The 19,572-nt window shown below is 39.4% G+C and overlaps 1 protein-coding gene across 6 annotated transcripts; it reads right to left on the reverse strand.

Moving 5' to 3' along the window:
* Positions 1 to 3,544: 3,544 nt before the first annotated feature.
* LOC101159853 (acyl-coenzyme A thioesterase 11) lies at positions 3,545 to 17,608 on the reverse strand. Of its 6 annotated transcripts, none has more exons than XM_078934740.1 (18): positions 17,570 to 17,608; positions 17,288 to 17,446; positions 16,117 to 16,352; positions 13,108 to 13,177; positions 12,971 to 13,031; positions 12,443 to 12,547; positions 12,215 to 12,350; positions 11,272 to 11,363; positions 10,936 to 10,997; positions 10,719 to 10,838; positions 10,487 to 10,625; positions 8,697 to 8,752; positions 8,281 to 8,347; positions 5,378 to 5,461; positions 5,147 to 5,280; positions 4,502 to 4,669; positions 3,959 to 4,085; positions 3,545 to 3,871 (listed from the first exon to the last, which is right to left on the reverse strand). In XM_078934740.1, the coding sequence occupies exons 3-18, from the start codon at positions 16,328 to 16,330 to the stop codon at positions 3,665 to 3,667; spliced, it is 1,842 nt and encodes a 613-aa protein (XP_078790866.1). In that variant the 5' UTR covers positions 16,331 to 16,352; positions 17,288 to 17,446; positions 17,570 to 17,608; the 3' UTR covers positions 3,545 to 3,664. The 6 variants fall into 6 exon arrangements, with proteins under 6 accessions (XP_078790866.1, XP_011484649.1, XP_020566491.1 ...); XM_011486347.4 differs by having other exon boundaries at positions 17,516 to 17,583; XM_020710832.3 differs by lacking the exon at positions 17,570 to 17,608 and having other exon boundaries at positions 16,117 to 16,349; positions 17,288 to 17,405.
* Between the last annotated feature and the right edge of the window lie 1,964 nt (positions 17,609 to 19,572).

Consider the following 19,572-nt stretch of genomic DNA (forward strand, 5'->3'; position numbering starts at 1 on the left):
GCAGGTAAATTCCCATTTAAGCTCTTTACCAAAAGGAGCCACTTTTGCTCAAAATAATTATTTTTACCTCATAATAAAAAAAACAATTACCCTCTATTTGTGTTATTCAAATGAAAGTAAATGTACAGATCACAAAAATCAGCTTTTAAAACCCATAGAGTAATGGGAATGCAAAAAAGGAAGAAAAAAACACCCTTAAAAGTCAATCTACATAGTATATTTACAGACCCTTTTCAAAAAATTAGAATTTCATCTCCATAATTCTAAATTAAACATTCATATAATAAAAATTCAGGGCCCACTGTTTACTTGATTTCAAGTATGCATGTATGTTTGTTTATTTTTACCTGTCGGATTCCAGCTCATAAAACTCACTCAATTAGGATTTTAGAACATTAGAATATAATGTAAAAATCTGGCCAAATATTGATAAATGTTTTAAAAAGAGTTTCACCAAATGATCATCTACTAAAATCAAAGCTCCTGCAGGTTCCCCAGTCATGAGATTGGCTTTGGTTCAGTAAAGGGGACGTCAGACTTGACAACTGGCCAGAAGACCATCATTGATTGTCTGGGTAAGCCACAAAAGTTCCTAGCTAAGGAGGCTTTTTCCAAACAGATCAACGAAAAGTCTAATGGACAGACAACATGTGGCAGAAGGAGATGCACCACCAAAAGAGACGACTGGCTTCAGCGGATTATCAAAAGGACCAGATTCAGGAGCCTGATATACATCCAGAAAGAGAGGAGTGAGGTGGAAGAACAGCTTCAAAAACCAACAGATTCAGACGCATTCAGGGGATGGACTACAATGTCAAGTTCCTCGGGTCAAACCACATCTGAGCCTGGACCAACAAAGGAAATAAGGACTGGGCTGTTGGTCAGTGGTCCCAGGTCCTGTTTTTCTGATGAACGTAAATTCTGCCTTTCATTTGGGAATCAAAGTCCAAGGGTTTGGAAGAATGGTCGGAAGCAGAACCCAAGCTGCTGGAGGTCCAGTGTGAAAAATCCACAGTCTGTCATGATTTGGGCTGCAATGGCCAGCGCTGGTTTAGCTAAACGCTGCTTTCTTCAATCCAAAATCACTGCAAAAGTCTACCAGATTGTCTAAGAGGACTTCTCAATTCCTTCTGCTGAGAATCTGGATGGAGATGCAGATATCATCTTCCAGCAGGACCTGGCCCCCACCCACACTATTAAAGTATTAAAGATAGGCATTTAAAAAAATACTTTAATTTTGATTGACTTGATGCGATTATAATCTGTCTTTACATTTTTGCAAACACTGAGACCTAAATGGTGATTTCTCCACAGTAACTTCTTGAAATCCTGTTTTTGTTGGTTCAATGGGGTGCCTAGGATAGCACAAGGGTTACATAAAACATTCAGTGGTGTTTAATTGTGAAGTTTTTAACCACGGCCTAAGTGTCCTAAAAAGCCATTATCATGTTTATCTGAAGCCTCTGTTTCCAAAATCTCCTACATGGGCATGGCCATTAGTCCTGACCTGAGTAACCCCGCACTTAATCCCCCCCTTTCTGCAAGCCGTGTCTCACACGAGTGATGAGCTTGGGGGAGCTTATACATGCTGGACGAGGCAGATCAGGGAGCTTGTGTAATGCGCATGCGCTCCTGGACAGGTGTGACATCACAACAGCTCATTACTTCAAACTGAGCATCTTTGCAACAGTTTGATTGACAGCGATTTAAAATTAGAAATACTCAGAAATGCAAAAATGAAATGATTTTTTTATTACATTTGTTCTCTTTCATAAGAAAAACGCCACACGTACATGTCAAAAACTCAAAAAAGATGATTTTCAGCTCAGGGGAACTTTAACAAGTCTGCACTGTGGACAAAATGAAGATCAATAATGACCGTAAAACATCTGAGGACAGATCCGTAAGTAAGCTTAAGTAAGTCCAATAATTTCATCTAAATTATAAAGATCTTTCACTACTGCCAGTGTGGTTCAAATTTTAAGCAAAAATCAGTGTTTGTCTATTACAGTTTTTCTCAGTCGCTTTAGTACAATTCTCAGATCAGAATGAAATTCCCAAAACTATTTGTTCAATCTTCACTTCATGATGTCACTTGTGCACATCATATAAGCAGTTTCTCACTTCTTTGAACAAGTTGCAATTGCTTTGGTACATCCATGTAAATGATTATGTACAATTCTCTGCTCTTTGCTACATTAGCAATTGTTTATGTCATGTTGATCAAAATGTATTACATAGTTCACTGTGTAATAGTCTTACTCCTCAAAACACCTAGTCATTAGTTCATCGTATAAGTCATTAACTGCAAAATGGTTGACCAAGTTGTCATAATGTGACAAACATATTTCGCTGCATTGCAACAGAGGATGTTCGCTGTGATGTGGATGAATTTGTGGCCTAACATGCAGGAACGACAAGAGGTGTAGGAAGACCACACCAATTCCTACTGCACTGCCTGTACTGTTGGACAGAATATTGTCCTATCTTTTTTTCCCTTTGTGTTACTGTTTGCAGTGTTTTTTTCTATGTTGGTATGACATGGTCTGTCAACAAATTACAATATGAACAATAAAAGTGTAAATGTGAATCTTGTCCAGTCTCTTGCAATCAAACAAAAAAGCTGTAACTTACATTTTACAATATTGTCATCCAAACTTTAGCCATAGTTTACATCAGAACCTCCCTCAAAAGTACACAGTTATATTGACAACATGACTAAGTCATTTGACTGTCTTGTTCGTAGACAATGACACAAGGACTTGACATTCTGATGGCACTGACATGTTCAATGACATAAAGACTTAGTTTTGAGAGATGAACTAAAGATTTTGAGCAAGTTACAGGCTTTTGCAAGAAATCCATTGTGTTTTGCTGTTTGTACAAATTGTTTTGAGAAATGCACACACGTATTTGCAAACTTCAATTCTGATCTGAGAATTGTACTAAAGCGACTGAGAAAAACTGTAAAGTCCGAAACCTCAGTGTGATTTTACATGCAGATCTTACATTAGAAGCTCACACAAACAATGTGTGTGAAATTTGTTCTCTGCATTTGACCCATCCCCTGGGGGAGCGGTGAGCTGCAGACACAGCCAAATCCACCCCTTAATGCTGAATGTCAAACAGGGAGGCATTGGGTCCCATTTTTAAAGTCTTAGGTATGACTCGGCCTGGGTTTGAACCCACGACTTTCCAGTTACAGGGCGGACACTCTAACCTGACCACTGAGCTGGTATATCTTATTAACCCTTGTGCTATCTTAGATGACCCCACCCTTACATTGATGTGTTCTCCCTACCATAATAAAGGTGGAGAGGATTTCATATAATCCATGGACACAAGTGAAGATCACAAATCATTGAAGAAAAAAGGTTCAGAGCACTGTCTAGTGGGTCTAGATGACCCAACTCCAAATGGTAAAGTGCCTAGGATAGCACAAGGGTTAAGCTCACTCTGTGTGCATATAGAGCAGGAGAGATGCACCATTCTCAGGTCAGAAAATCTCAAATATGGCTAAAAATGAGCCTGAATTGTGGAAGTCTTCTATTTTTATACAGTTCAATCATTTATTACAAGGAAGTCAAAACTGTCAACATTCTGTAAACATGATGATGGAAATGATGGCAGCAGCAGCACTGATGGCCTGAAGGTGTTGCCGTGGTTACAGCTGGGTGCTCTGCAGCGTCTTTGTCGGACTCGGTGTTTCCAGAGTTTGCTGTTGGTCCGCCTCAGCAGTGGGATGCAGTTTGTTTTGGATCAGATACTCGCTGCAGGCGCAGAAGGTGTGATAGAAAGAGGAGGAGAGGCCAGCAACATCATTGGAAATGTATGGAAGGACTTCCGGCGACGCCTGGTTATAATAACGGATCTATACGAAAGTGGAAAAAAAACAAACTTAAACACATCAAGATTTGTTTAGTCGTAAGTGGAAAGTTCAACCGGTTCTTTCCCTCACCAGTGACTTTTTGTTTTCCGTTTCCAGGATTGTAAAACCGGCACACAGGACCTCTCCTCTGTTACATTTCTCAAAGGGAGGATGGGTGGGCAGGGACACCGAACGCAGAGCAATGACGTATGGATCTCTGGGGAACAATCAAAAATAGTGTTTTTGTAAATGTTTACAGACAGATTCTGATCAATTGAGATCCTGAGATCCTTATGCCAGAAGAATTTCACCTGGTAGTTATTTAAAAAAAAATCACAATTATAATTATTTTTAAAGATTTTCACGAAATGAAATAAAAATTGCAAAAATCATTTCATTAAATAGTTCATTTGCATTTAAGAGTTCCAAGAGTGCAGGTCCAGTGGTTTTCACCTCACCAAATCTAGCTAGCCCTTTTAGCACAAAGCTAGGACCCCCCCCTGTCTAAAGGAATAAGAATTTGTAAGAGGCTCGGGCTAAGAGGTTGCATTGAAATTTGGTTTTAATGTTTTAGGAAGTCATTGGGGGGAGGGAGTTCATCTCCAGAGAAATCTCATCTGAAGTCATACTGACCCGGGGCTGCACGGCTTCCTTACAGAGGTCAACAGGATGAAATCCTGAAGAATGTCTTCTTCCTGGGGGCTTGAGGTGGGGGATCCCACCTTGCCCTGAAGCACTGACGGCGTTACCACTCGATAAATAAAATCATCTTCATCCACACGCTGAATCAGCTCACATTCTCTAGTTTAGGAAATGGACACAGAAAAAAAAAAAAACTTAATTATAAGAAGAAAGTGTCAAGAAAAAGCATTGTGATTTGTTCAAAATGTATTTTTTGATCTGGCTAAGATATTAAATAAATGCTTGATAAAAAAAGTCTATGCATATTTTAAAGCAATGGTATATGGAAAGAAGCCTGTGATGTTTGTGCCAACCACACCAAACCTAATGTGACCCAGTAAAGTGTGATAAGATCATGTTACTGGTTACCACTAACAGGTGAAGTGCATACAAGAGGAAAAGATGGGAGATCGTGTAGAATTAAACTGAGGCTAATCCTGCTGCTTCACAATGTAAACAGATCACCTGACAAATTACCCCCAAACACAGGAAAATGACGCAAAATGTTAGTTAAATTGGAGTGGACACAGAATTGACTCTTTCAATACTAGAAAACAAAGGAAGTTTTGTATGTGTCCGTGTGCATCTCATTTTTACTTGTAATGTGTATCCCAGTGTGTTCTGTTGCTTAGCTCAGCAAGCAGAGCAAAGGCTGTGGCAGCAGGAACGTCCACCACCTTTTCTACTCTGATACTCAACATGGACTTCTGCTCCAGGGTGTACAGACACACCTACAAAGAGGAAACATTTGTATGAAACACTCATATGTGGAATAGAAAATCTGTGCAAAGAGTCAAAGAAAGAAAAACCATATGAAAGGGTCCAAACCTGGTCTTTCTCTGTGCTGAGGCGCCAGCTCTTCTTAGCTGCAAGCATCTTCAGAGCCGACACGTTGTTGTAGCTGAGATAAACCTGGAAACACATGGAGCACCGCTCTCAGTAAGGATAGACTTGTGTTCGCATAAGGCTAAATTGGATATACAGTGGGGAAAAAATGTATTCAGTTAGCCACCAACTGTGTAGGTTCTCCCACTTACAGAGATGAGAGAGGACTGTAATTTGGTATCATAGATATACCTCAACTATGACAAAAAAAATATCCAGAAAATCCCATTGTCTGATTTTTAAAGAATTAATTTGCAAATTATGATGGAAAATAAGTATTTGGTCACCTACAAACAAGCGAGATTTCTGGCTCTCACAGACCCGTAACTTCTTCTGTAAGAGGATCCACTGTCCTCCACTCGTATTAATGGAACCTGTTTGAACTGGTTATCTACATAAAGGCCACCTGTCCACAACCTCAAACAGTCACACTCCAAACTCCACAATGGCAGAGACCAAAGAGCTGTCTAAGGACACCAGAAACCAAATTGCTGACCTGCACCAGACTGGGAAGACTGAATCTGTAATAGGTAAGCAGCTTGGTGTGAAGAAATCAACTGTGGGAGCAATTTTTAGGAAAAGGAAGACATACAAGACCACTGATAATCTCCCTCCATCTGGGACTCCCTGCAAGATCTCACCCTGTGGAGTCAACATGATCACAAGAACGGTGAGCAAAAATCCCAGAACCACACGAGGGAATCTAGTGAATGACCTGCAGAGAGCTGGGACCAAAGTAACAAAGGCTACCATCAGTAACACAATACACCGCCAGAGACTCAAATCCTGCAGTGCCAGACGTGTCCCCCTGGTAAAGCCAGTACATGTGTAGGCCCGTCTAAAGTTTACTAGAGAGCATTTGGAAGATCCAGAAGAGGATTGGGAGAATGTCCTATGGTCAGATGAGAAAGAATACAGAGTAATAACGCTAAGTTGCATCCAAAGAACACCATACCTACAGTAAAGCATGGGGGTGGAAACATCATGCTTTGGGGCTGTTTTTCAGCAAAGGGACCAAAAAATTCACTGCTCTAGAGGAGATCTGCATGGAGGAATGGGCCAAAATACCTGCGACAATTGGTGAAAACCTTGTGAAGACTTACGGAAAAATGTGACCGCTGTCATTGCCAACAAAGGGTATATAACAAAGTATTGAGAGGAACTTTTGTTATTGACCAAAATTTTTTCCCCCACCATAATTTACAAAAAAGTTCTTTAAAAATCAGACAATGCGATTTTCTGGAATTTGTTTTCTTCTCATTTTGTCTTTCATAGGTGAGGTATACCTATGATGAGAATTACAGGCCTCTCTATTCTCTTTAAGTGGGAGAACACAATTGGTGGCTGACTTAATACTTTTTTGCCCCACTGCATCTCATATCTGAAAAAATATGAGAATATCTCTTATTTTACTGTTAAATTTGTAATTTGCAGGTTGATTAGCTCCCGTAGGCATCAGCAAATGTTAGCTCAATTTCATTATCTACCAACAGTTGTTGAACTGAAAGGTGAATTAATCCATTATTGTTCTGGTATTCAGTATTTGCACTCAAACTGAGCAGTGTACTTGAGTAGACATCTCATTTTAAGGAAGTACTTTGTCTGTAGCTGTTATACAACCTCCTATGGCAGCACATTTGTGACACGTCAGCTTTTTACCAACCTTTGGTTAACAAGTTTTACATTTCTGTTAGACAAAAACCACAAAGAACACAGAAGTATCTCTTCATCTGAACTTGTATTTCTATTTAACCTCTAGTCAAAATAATTTATTTTATCTATGACCAAACAGCTAATATTTCATTAAGAAACAATCACTGATCTTTAGATAATACATCCTAAAATTAACAAATGTACACTTTTAATAAGAAAATTAAATCTGCCAATAAAACAAATGTAAATAACTTGGAGTAACCAAATGAATCTGCAACTAAGCAAAGTAAAAACATTCATCTAATTTTAATGAAACTCCTTCTTTGAAGTCATTCAGAAGAATATTTAAGATTTTGCTCAAAATGAATTCTAAAGCAGCCGGTTGCCCAAAATCTCTTTACTGTTTAATTTTTTATATCAAAAACCTTCCACAGAAAGAGATACGATGCAGAATGTGCTATGCATTTAACATACCAATACTTTTTCAATATATCTATATTTTGAATATGTGCAAATAAATAATTTCACTCATCCCTATTACAAATAATGGAATATCCTTCACTCACTCCTACATATTTTTCCATAATCCTTTATTAATTTTTCTGCTAAAAAAATATTCTCCACCACCCAACTTCTCTTCGACTCAGCTGCTTCAATTATCTTTTGTCGAGTTAGTGAGCCTTTGACATAGTTTTAGGTTCTTTCTTCAGGCAAAAGGTTATTTCTATTGGCAGAAATGTAAAATAATCTGAAATTTTTTCATCCCTAATCTGGCATAAGGTTCCGCTCTAAATGTGCTCAAGGATGCGTGAGTTGTTTTTTTAAATATTGTCAATAAAAAACTATTTAAAAAAAAAGGGTGCAATAATGATTGTATACGCTGCCATAAGTGCAACAACAACAAAGAACACTCCCCCCTAGTCATTCCGAGTACTTCTGTTCATGATCAGATCCTCAAAAGGTGATGATGACATTCTTAAATTCTATTAAAACAATATTGAACACCTTTTTAAATCAATGGACTATTTTTCTACTATTCAACCAGTCATGAACACATTCATACACTGATGAGTTAAAAGTCTACCAACTTTTCCTTGTTGCACATTGGTGGTCACATCCCTATAGGTCATGTGCAATTTGCTGATTGTACAGAGGATTTGACACATAGAGAAAAATCTGTTGCAAGTCCTGACCTGGTTCCTGGGATCCCATGGAACAGACAGAGGAGCTTCACTTTGTTTGCAGGAGATGATGTACTTCCTGGAACAACAACCAGACAACACTGAACATTTCTGTTCCACAACACAGCTTCAGTTAGAATAGTGAGGGCACAGCTGGAAACAGGAGAACGTAGAATGTGGGAAGTTTAATCCCTGGCCTTTTATGACCAAAAATGATCAGTTTATTCCACATGGCCTCTTGTGCATTAAAACACACACAAAAAGATGTTGTTTTGTTTTTTAAGTTTTAGCCAAACCACAAAAGAGTTATAGCGTTGGACACAGAGTGACAATCACAGAACATGGCAGAGGTTTGTGAACTGGACACAAAATCAACACTGAAAGCCAATAATGCCTGTTCCACTGATAGAAACAGACCAACACCTCACCTGTCCAGCCTGATCTTTTTCCTGGCTATTGCTTCCTGGAACCTCCTCTCACCTTCCTATGAATCACACACACAAACACAAAAACACACACAGCCCCAGGAAAGAACAAACACTGACATTTAGTGCAACTTGTTCAAGTTATATTACATTCAAAAAGAGACAATCAAATGAAGCTTCCTACTGTAAAAAAATGTTGTTTTGAGTTTGTTTATGTTTGAAATAACTGTACCTTAAAGACCAGTTTCTAATCATATTTGATCTATTCTAAAAGGATTTCCATTGGTCTTCTAATAAGGAATATGCCCCTTTCTGCTGAGCGGCAGTAGTTCATTTGAAAATCGTCTCTGAGCTGTGGGCGGAGCAACACCGCCCCCCTTTCCCTCCCTGTTACCGAGAGTTCTCTGTTTACACACTCTCTAGCTTACAGCCTCTCACACTTGCAATCTAACATTAGCGGTGCAGCAGAGACGGCGGGCTCTCCAGCTGAGCAGTTTTAAGCCAGATACCAGCTCAGACGGGGAAATAAAGACGTACATGAATGTAGTTTCTACAAGCGGATGCATCAGAATGGAGCGGCTTTGGGCCCACTCAGCAAAATTTCCACAGCACAAATACAATCTTTTTCAACTGCCCATTTTCGAGAAAAATGCCACAAAAACATCTTCAAAACACACAATTTTCATCGGAGTGGGTCTTTAAGACATGGTTATCTTAAGAAAAAAGGGGGTCACTTTTAGGTGTGCCTGAACCTGCCACACAGAGTGATAAGACCTGAATTGGAGAACACAAAGGTCGCTCCTTCAAAGACTTTGACCGTCACTGGCTTTTCCCTCTAAGCCATTTGTGCCTGTAAAGTTTACAGCTTAGATTAAGCATGAGATAGCGGTTTTCTGGCTGATGTAAAGTCTGTTTCTTTCATTTCAACTCACTGCATGTAGACAGGCATAACCCCAGCATGTATGAACCAATACGGAAACACTCATTTTGGCCGTGGTCAACACGAAGTTCCACGATGCACATGATTCCCACGGAAGTCCAACACCGTGTTGAGTGGCAGCAGTGCAGGATAAAGATGCTTTAGAGAGTTTTAAGGCAAAACCTCAAAGGACTGCAGAAGTAATGCAACCGCAGCAGCAGGACATCGATGGAGTGCTGCAACAATTGCCCTTTAAATTCATTTTTTATTAATTATATATTTAGGTTTTTGGGTAAAAAAACAGAACAGATTGCAAAATGATTGTAGTCACAAACTCCATTATATCTCAGAGGTTCGTATTTTCCTAACTTTGTTGCTATTTTTGTTCACCAGACTCCATTTGGATCATACAGGCTAGACCTAAAAGTCTTTTATTGATGAAGCTTATAGTGGGGGCAGGTCTGGGTGGCCCCTCTAGTCATCCCTGTGGATTTCCTGCCATGGATGCAGACCATTTGGGGTTGTTTTCCAGAAAACAGAGCTTTCATCACTGTAAATGCCACTAATAAAATACGTTAAAATTATCTGGTTTTATTGGAATAATTGGGACCAAATTAGAAACTAAATAATCTTGAAATATTTGGCATGAACTAACTTAATACTATCATAAATAAATTGTTTTTTTTGTGTTTTTCTGTTTTGCATTCCTTGTGTAGACCCTTAAGATAACCTTATTTGATGCTTTGCAAAAAAACAAAAAACAAAACCCTGAAATGATCAGTTGAGATGCTCAATAATGTCTTTTATGAATGTGTAGTTCTAGTGTTTCTAGACCCGTTTCCAAGCCCCTTGAGGTCATAATCAGTTGACTCACCACCGGTTCTGGTCGTATCCGTGGTAAAGCACACAGCTTCCCGCTTTTGTCGAGAACCTCAAAGGTCATGAAGGCGGAGTTTATGTGTCGGTTAGGCCCCTCCTCCTGGTAAGCTTCTGCACGCACTCCCACCTCCAAGCTGCACAGAACAGAATGCATCAATCAGGCAAAGGTTCCTGCTACCACAGCACCTCTCCCCTCCTGCTGTCCGTCTGCTGCTGGACACTCATACCTGCTTTTGAAGGCATTGTTGACTATAGCCCTCAACAGCAGCCGGTCTCCCACCTTTGAAGGTCCTCTGAAAGTGAACATGTCGATGGTTCGAAGAGTCGGGTGAGCCTGACACAGGCGACTGCGTCGAGGTGAAAGAACAGGCACGAAATCCCAGGTTAAGACAAATCCTAAGTAAATGCTTCAAAAAATGCTTGGAAATCTGTGTGACTTTGTACCTGGCAGCTATCATAGCTACATTCACCATCCAGGCCATGATCTGTCCTCCGAATGTATTCACCTGAGCACACACAGGACAGTCAATGATGGGACGCAGCGAGGAGCATCAAAGTTTGACTGCTACCTGTGAGAAAACAGGCACAGCGGCTAAAAGGCTCCACACAGAAGGCGCCATTTTAAAGGAGAACATAAGAGTCTAACTTTTAGAGGAAATTAACTGTCATTATGTTAGAACAAATACACAATGGCAAATGACTTATAATAATTCAATACTATGCAACACAGCAATAACTTCGTTCCTTTTACTGTAGAGAAAAGGACAGCAGATGAATCACCTGATGGTTTGCATGAGGCGGCAGAACCAGTTCTACACTTTCCACCTTGGTCTTTTCTGCCTGCACGGCATTGTATCCTGACAAACTGTCCGCTGACACACAAATACACAAACCACAACACACAAAAAGATCTTTTTCAGTTGTGGGCAACACTGCACAAATGTACGTGAAGGACAGGCAGACACAGAAGACACTGAACGTCTATTACAGTCATTTTAGGTCCCACTCTGATTATCTTTTGATCAATCTTTTAAAGTGTTCCCAGTAGTCTTTTAATTAGGATTGTGCTGTTTTTAGCCTAAATCAAAAAACCTATGTTGTTTATAGGACATGGTTTCTGCAGATGTGGCATGGTTTATTAGAAATTCACCTCTGAATTGTGGGTGGGACTGTTGGCACAGAATAAGCCATCCCCAATTCTGGTCATCTATCTGTTTGCACTCTCTCCCTCTAGCTTACAGCCCCTCACACCCCCAACCTAACATTAGCAGTGCAAAAAAGTTGGCAACCTTGGAGCTATCCAGCCCTACAGTTTTGATCCAGATACCAGCTCAGACGAGAAAAATGAAACCGTTTTTGGATCTATTTGTCTGCAAGTGGATGCATCAGAATGGAGCGGGGCAGGAAGCATGTGGCCCGCCAACTGTAGCTTCTATGTCATTGCTACAAGCTTTTTAAAATGACTTTTTTTTCAATTGCTCCTGATTCACAACATTTTAAACAAAGCCATACTCAGAAATGCTATTTCAAGCTTAATTTTCTTTGTATATCTTCTTAATGATGACAAAAATGCCACACGGATATGTTAAAAGCAAAATTGTCATCAGAGTGGGTTTTTAAATGAGGTAAATGTGCCGACTGCAGCCTGGTTTCTTCTCTTTTGTTTCTAGTCATTAATTGGGGTGTCTGTTAACTCAGATGTGACTGTGTGCTTCAAACCCACCATGCTGAATGGAGCCGCTGGAGAGCAGATCCTTGATGATGTCATCATGAACCATGCGAACCCTCCTCCTCTCAGCTGCTATGCTGTACTCCACCTTTTCCTTATGAGTTTGAGGAGCTATGGGCCTCAGGGTCACCTTTGAGACAAATGCGTTAAAACAACAAACTGTCTCCACTTATTATGGAATATTCTGGTACATTTAAAAGTAAGGAACCACTCAATCCTTACTTTCTGTCCTGTGTTTGTTCGCTGTGTTACAAACGTCGCAAAGGCATGGCAAACCCTCCAGTGGCGATCGTGGAACAGGTCTTCGCAGCTCACCTGTATGCCCACCTGACGGGGAAAAGCAAACAGAAAACCATTCAGAAGAATCACAAGAAGATGGTTAAAAATCACAGACAAACAAACATGGATGTGCTAAAAATTCTTAGGGAAAGTTGCATTGTAATACTACCAGCTACTGTTTTTTTTAATTATTCTGTGGCTTCAAAAAACATTACTGGATGCTTTTTTCCTTCAAAATAAGAATAAAAAGTTGATGAAAGCATGCAGAAAATGAACCAAACGTTGCATCATAGAGAATCCAATGCAAACTGAAAGTTGACACGCTTTTGGGAAGTTTTCATAATGATTTTCTTTTTAACAGAAATTTTGCAGGTTTCTTGTAGTTTAGGATAAAATTATTTTGGCTTGCCTATCAGGGGGAAATACTGGACATATTCCTGTTTGCATGAGCTTTAAATGAACACCACTGACCTCCATACTGGTGTTGAAGGCTCTGTTGACCTTTGCCTGGATGTTCACCACCTGACCTACACTAACAGGACGAGGCAGGACACCAGAGTTAGCATGACTATGTGGGTCCGTGTGTGCTCATACGGGTTGATGCTAACCTGATGGTGTGCTCAAAGTCAATATCATCCATTGAGGCGGTGACACAGGGGCTTCCAGCATGCCTCTCAGCTGAAAATACACGAGAGATATCCTCATGAAGAGTTAGGCTTCATAAGATGTACAGCACTTAAAACACACGATTTCTCAGTTGGCTTTTTTTAAGGTTTATTGGGAGGGCTATCAGAACCGTTACTGTTTCTTGACTGATCTGTGAAAGCTGTTTATTAGCATACCTACTTTTACTGATAAAAGTAGACAAGTTGTCTGATGTGTCAGTGTGATCAGGTCCATCAGTGGGCTGTACAGAGGCATTCGTGGACTGGAGAGAGGTTAAGTAACAGTGACAGTCGTTGCTGAACCGCCAATCGGGAATGCACAGCAAACTCGATGCGGTAAAACAAAGAGAACTGTTCAGTGTCCGACAAATGTTTGCAGCCACATGACTTGTTCTTTTGGCTTTCATTTCAGGTTTGCTCAGATCCGGCTCCAGAAGAGCTTAGCTGAAATTTCTGACAACAGGAACTCCAACCTCGCTTAGACCTTGAAGCCCCACTCCAAGGAAAATTGTGTTTTTGCTGTTTTTAATGTGTTCTTGTAGCATTTTTCTCATGATGGAGGACATATATAAAATAATTTAAGATTAAAACTGTTGTCGTGATGGATCACAACTACCCCTGGCTGCAGCCTGCAGAATGGGTCATCATAGTGGAATGCTTTGATTGCAGAGGAATGTGAACACGCTGTGGAATGTTAGCCCCGCCCATGCTGAGGCCGTCTTCTTCTTTGGTGGTTTTACAAGTTTCCATGTGCAATATTGCCACCTACGGGTTTTTAAGGAGTTTTTCCTTACTGTGAAGGGGGGGTCTAAGGGCAGGAATATCAGTTTAGCTTAGTCTTTTTTGTTAAAGTTTAGTATTATCCTAATGCATTCTTTGTATTCATGATCCCTTTTTCATTGTATGTGCTAAAATAAAATACAAATATTTAATTGAATTAGGGAATTTCTACCATGATTCCGGCCTTCTTATGCCTTTTACAAGTTTCCATGTGCATGCATTAGGGAGTTAATAAATTCTGTCTGGCCTCACAGACTCAAAAAAATAACTCATTGGATGAACTCAATTTAATTGTTTTGTCAGGATTTACATCCAATAAATATGAGTAAACCCACCTCAAAGAAAATTCTTCCATGTAATGAAATATAATCGAGTTAGTCGAACTAAATTTTATCAAGAAAGGCAAAGGAAAAAAAACAAGCAACAGCGGTTTAATGCTAGATTCGAACTCAGAACCTCCGAGTTGTTATCCCGCTATCTAAGCCACTGAGCTATCACTCCGAGTTGAAACGATTTCATGCCACAGTTTCGTTTTTTACGTGGAAAAAACGAACTAAAGTTTTCACTTTTGAAAAGTCGAAGGATTTGAAGGACTAATAGTCATACCAGGCATTACATTAGATGAAGGAGTTGAACATTTTAATAGTTCAATGGTTAAAATAGGTGAAAAATTGTAGCCGTGAGACGGCAAAAAGAATAAAGAGAAACAGGAAAACAGCATTCAACAGCATGCCCCTTACTTGAACTCAATTATTTTGGATTACTGGAGTTATAAGGGAAACTATTTATACATTTTGTGTTAGGTCAATTAAATGTAGATACATTCTTTTAAAATAAATATTTTTAAATAAAACAAACAGAATTTTATTGTGTTACATGAAAGAGGGGCTTGAATCATTTTTTGAGTTATACATAAAAAAAATTGCACCATTCAAATTTTCCTCCTTCTGTTCTCTTTCTTCCTCATACAATTCACAATGTCACAAAATGTGCTCCACTGATTCTTCCCCTTTCCTGCAATCACAACTGCTGTGACAAAGGTGAATCAAATGCACGGGCTCAGCGTGGGCGGGGTTAACATTCCACAGCAGACGGGCTCAGCATGGGCGGGGTTAACATTCCACAGCGTGTTCACATTCCTCTGCGTTCAAAGCATTCCACTATGTTGACCCATTCTGCAGGCTGCAGCCAGGGCTTACTCATGGATCAGGAGCAGATGAAGGTCTCAGTTGTGACGCAGCAACTGAAATGGGCAGGCCAAAGTCTCCCCACTCTGCTCCATCCTGACTCATTCACTTGCAGACAAATAGATCTTTCATCTGAGAGGCTATCTGGCTCAAAACTGTACGACTGCATAGCTCTGATATTGCTCGCCACTTTTGTTGCACCAGTAATGTTAGCGTGGGGTTGTGAGGGGCCGTAAGCTACCGGGAAAGAGTGTAAACAAAGGGATGATGGGAAATGAGTGCAGGCTTACTCTGCACCAACAAATCAGAGGTGAACGTCTAATAAACTACCGCCGCTCTGCAGAAACTATATCCTTGAATCCGACACAGGTCTTTTGATTTTGCCTAAAAATGCCTAAATCTTTGCCGCACTTGCCTCACTGATGCTGATGTAGTTTCAGTTATTTCATTACCGCTTGGGCATTCCGTACTCCCTCTTTTTTTTTCTTTTTTTTTAAAGCCATGTTCTAATGTCCATTTTGGCACCTCTAGGGTACAACAATACCAAAAGTGAAACCAAAACTCGTCCTGGGCCCATCCTTCCCAGCCCCTGGAGCTATGCCTTGGTTTGCTTTGTGTTTAAGGCTATAAGCTCTCTGTCATGGTTTCTGTGAGCAACTATCACTGCTGCTATCTGCTCGTTCGCTCGGGATGAGGAGAATGCAGAGAACCAAGTCTACTTACTTTCGGTTCAACCAACATATTTAGTCACCTTCTGTGTTAACTTACTGAAGTCAATCCCACAGTTCCACTTTTTCTAGAAATCCGTTTTAACAGCATTATACAGTTTCAAAAGTGTTTTTCTTCTTCTCGGAATAAGAGTTTGTGCATTTAGACATGTGCATGTAAATTGTAAACGAATGTCCCAACCACTCCCATCAGATAATCTCCCTTAACCGAGGCTGGTTATGCTGTTTTGTAGTGCCACTTTCAAGCATATACACACCAGAGAGGCAGGCTGTGGAGTCCATCCATTTGAGCAGCTGGCCCACACTGAGCTCCTGTCGATGGTTGCAGTGGCAAGGCATCACTATCTGACTCATCCTAACCTCTGTGGGGTTACAACTCTCTTTTTCTTGTCTGACTATTTCATCATCTTCTTCCTCCTCCTCCTCTTCTTCTTCTTCTACTTCAAGGTCGTGTGGTCCCATGGAACTCATCCTGTCGTTTAGGAAAGGTCTTCTAAACAAAAAGGGAACAATTAAGGGCAACACTGCATCATTTTCATTGTCAGGTTGCTACACACTTTTTCTTATGTTATTTGACTGTTGGCAGAATTTAACCCTGGTTCCGAATAAGTGTAAAAAAAAAGGCAGAGTACAATATTCGGAGATTCCGATTCATCCAAATTTTTAGTTAAAAAATGTAAACTTATGTATATATTTATGTGTTTTGTTTTTGCTGTTTCCTGCCATCAGATGGGTCAAATGATTACATTTGCATTAAGTCTAATAGTAAACTTACAAGAATGGGTTTTGGACAGCAGCAGTTCAACACTAAAAAGTTACTCATCAAGTTTTACATGCATGTGACTTAAACTACAACATCTTATCTACAGTTGGCTATTTTTCCAGAGACAAATAACCAACAACCCCCCCAAACATTTCCCATAAAGCTGACCCAGTCAGAACATGCAGCTCTGCACAGAAAACAGTTTGTGCAGAGTGGCAGCCAGATCCCTGCAACCACTTCCTGCAAAGCCGTTCATCTCCAATGGTAGTTTTCATGGAAGGAGAACACTTTTCCTTTAATGTGGGATCAGCTCCAACATGCAGTAACCTGCTGAGCAGCAAGAACCTCACCCACGCACGCAAAAGACAAACCCAAAAGTCCTTCTCACTTGTTAAATCAAAGCACCGAAGTGAAACCAGTGAGCTCTCCTCTCGTTACCGCCCTGTAACTTACAGTATGCAAAAAAAAACTTCAAGCTGCAATTCCACTAACTCGCAATCAAAACATGCCAGCGCGTCCTCCTGTGTGCAGAAAAATCCCCTCTCTGTCTGTCTGTGCCACCAGAGCGCATTGAAAGACACTTTCAAAATTAAAGCCTCTGCGTTTGGGGAGCAAGCTGCTCCGACAAAATGACTTAAAACCTTAGTTTCCCTACAGGTACCAACCTGACTGCAGCGAGACGCACCGACCGAAGACAACAAGAAACATGTCACTTCAAGACTGCAGTGGGGCGTTCAAGGAAGTGTCCTTCAAAATAAAAGGCCGCGTTGAGGCTCGTGTCTCCCTTCACTCTCATACCATCAATAGTAGCAGGGCCACAGCACCTAAAGTTAGAACAGAGTTACAATACTGACTTTAATCATAATGTGGGATTTGATTTAGTTACTCCTGACAAGTGGGCTTTGCATCTCCTGGACTTTTCCCCCATGTGCACCTTCGGTTCTTACATCAGTGTGCAAGCTGAAGAAAGTCTAAGGGGCCATCCGATTGGCTGAAAGCGAGCACGCCTGCTTTGATGATGAGTTTGATTGACAGATTCATTAGCCAATGGTGACATTAGTTGACCTGCAGCGTGAAGGGGTCTCAATGGTCACTGTAGAGAAATCTCTCTCTTTAAAACTCCTACACAGATTTTATCCAGCAAAACATTATTTAACTAAATTTAAGGCTGACATAAACATTAGCTGTACTTTCTGCCAGAAACAACCTGAAACCTGCTCTCATTTATTCTGGTCTTCTGAATTCACATACAAATTTTGGAAAAACATTCACAAATTTATCACCAATTCTGTTTTTGCTGATTGACAACTTTATTATAAAAACGTACTATTTGGTTTCCATAGTTTTGATCTCAAAGTCCGTGATGCTTTTTTTTGTATAAACCTTTTATTTATGGCTAAATTTCATATTCACAAAAGCAAATTTTCCAATAAAAAACTGGATTTCTTTGTGTTCAAACTGGAACTGCAGCAATATTTAAATTTAATTGCAGCTTCACAAAATACAAAAGTTCAAAAAAACAATTAACATTTGTAAATCTTTTGGACTACTGACATAAGTTTACTCTCACATTTTCTCTTTTTATTTTCTATGTTTAGTTCTATTTTCTTTATTTTTAATTTTTATTCACTTTTGTGATTGTTACTGATACTTAAAGTTTTCCTAAGGATGTAACACGTTTATTCTGTATTCAGAATTGTAATGTACATTATATATGCATAAATGTTGATTTTTTTTGTTCTGTACATTGCAATTGTTCAATAAAAAAAATAAAATAAAAAAAAGTAGAAAAATCTCTCACAACTGTGGGGAGATTTTTATAAATGAGAGCGGGTTTGTGAATGCACATTCTAACATTTGCATGATCTGTGAGTTCATATTACAAGTGTAACTAAAAGTGATGTTTGTGAAGCATATATTATGCATTTCTGAAAAATGTATTATGTTTTTGTGAAACACAACAAGCACATTTTTGCGAAACATTTAGTGTGCATGTGTGCAACACAACATGTGTGTATTTCCAAATTAATATAGCACGTTTGCGTAAAATAACAGTTGTGAATCAGAGCGTGTGTATTTGTGAAACAGGTTGTGTGCATTTCTGATTGTTGTGACTGCATTAACTCCAGCAGGGGTCTGCAATCTGAGGCCCTGCAGCCAGATGCTGCTCATTTATTCCTCCATTGAGGCTCTTTGGACTTGAAGAAAAAGGCGAACAATTTGAATAAATAATAGTTTTTGTAGTTTTGGTTAATTTGTTGTGTCATTTCTGTTTAGATTTTAAACATGTCAGATAATTGTTGTTAAAATGTTGAATCTAAAGTCAGAGAGGTTTATTATTATAAGTTTAAAGCACATACAGTTTATTTTTATTGAAGTATACACCAAAGTTGGTGGTTATATTCAATACTAAAAGGATGAAGATCCACCAAAATCATGACAAAAATGCTAAATCTGATTTGGCTTTCTTTAATTTTTCAATTTAAATAAATCTGCTGCAGCAGAAGGAGCTTATTACTCAGGGTGTATTTTATTTTGAAAGACACCTGTATTAGTATTCTTTTATAGGTAAAAAAACAAAAAAGTTAAAATGGTTAGAAACAGGAAATTATAACACTGATATTTTAAAGCTACGTATCACAAATGAATGGCTTAATGGCTACAAAAACATAAAGCCTATTTTTTCTGAACAATAAAGTGTGACTTTGCGGTTCTTTTGGGGTTTTGATATGTAAGAAACTGTTCCAAACGGCTCTTTTAGAGTTAGAGGTTGCAGATCCCTGCTGTACAGGAAACTGGAAGTGTATGAAATCATTTGTGGACGCAAGCTAGTAACAATAAATTCATACAAAAACATTGTTTTCATAATAAATACTACCCTAAAAAATATAAAATCCTAATATCTAAATGCAAAAATTAGGAAAATGCACATATAACTTGAAAATAAGCA

This window comes from Oryzias latipes, chromosome 17 (genome assembly GCF_053564925.1).
Source record: "Oryzias latipes strain Hd-rR chromosome 17, Olatipes_Hd-rR_3.1".
Taxonomy (NCBI): domain Eukaryota; kingdom Metazoa; phylum Chordata; class Actinopteri; order Beloniformes; family Adrianichthyidae; genus Oryzias; species Oryzias latipes.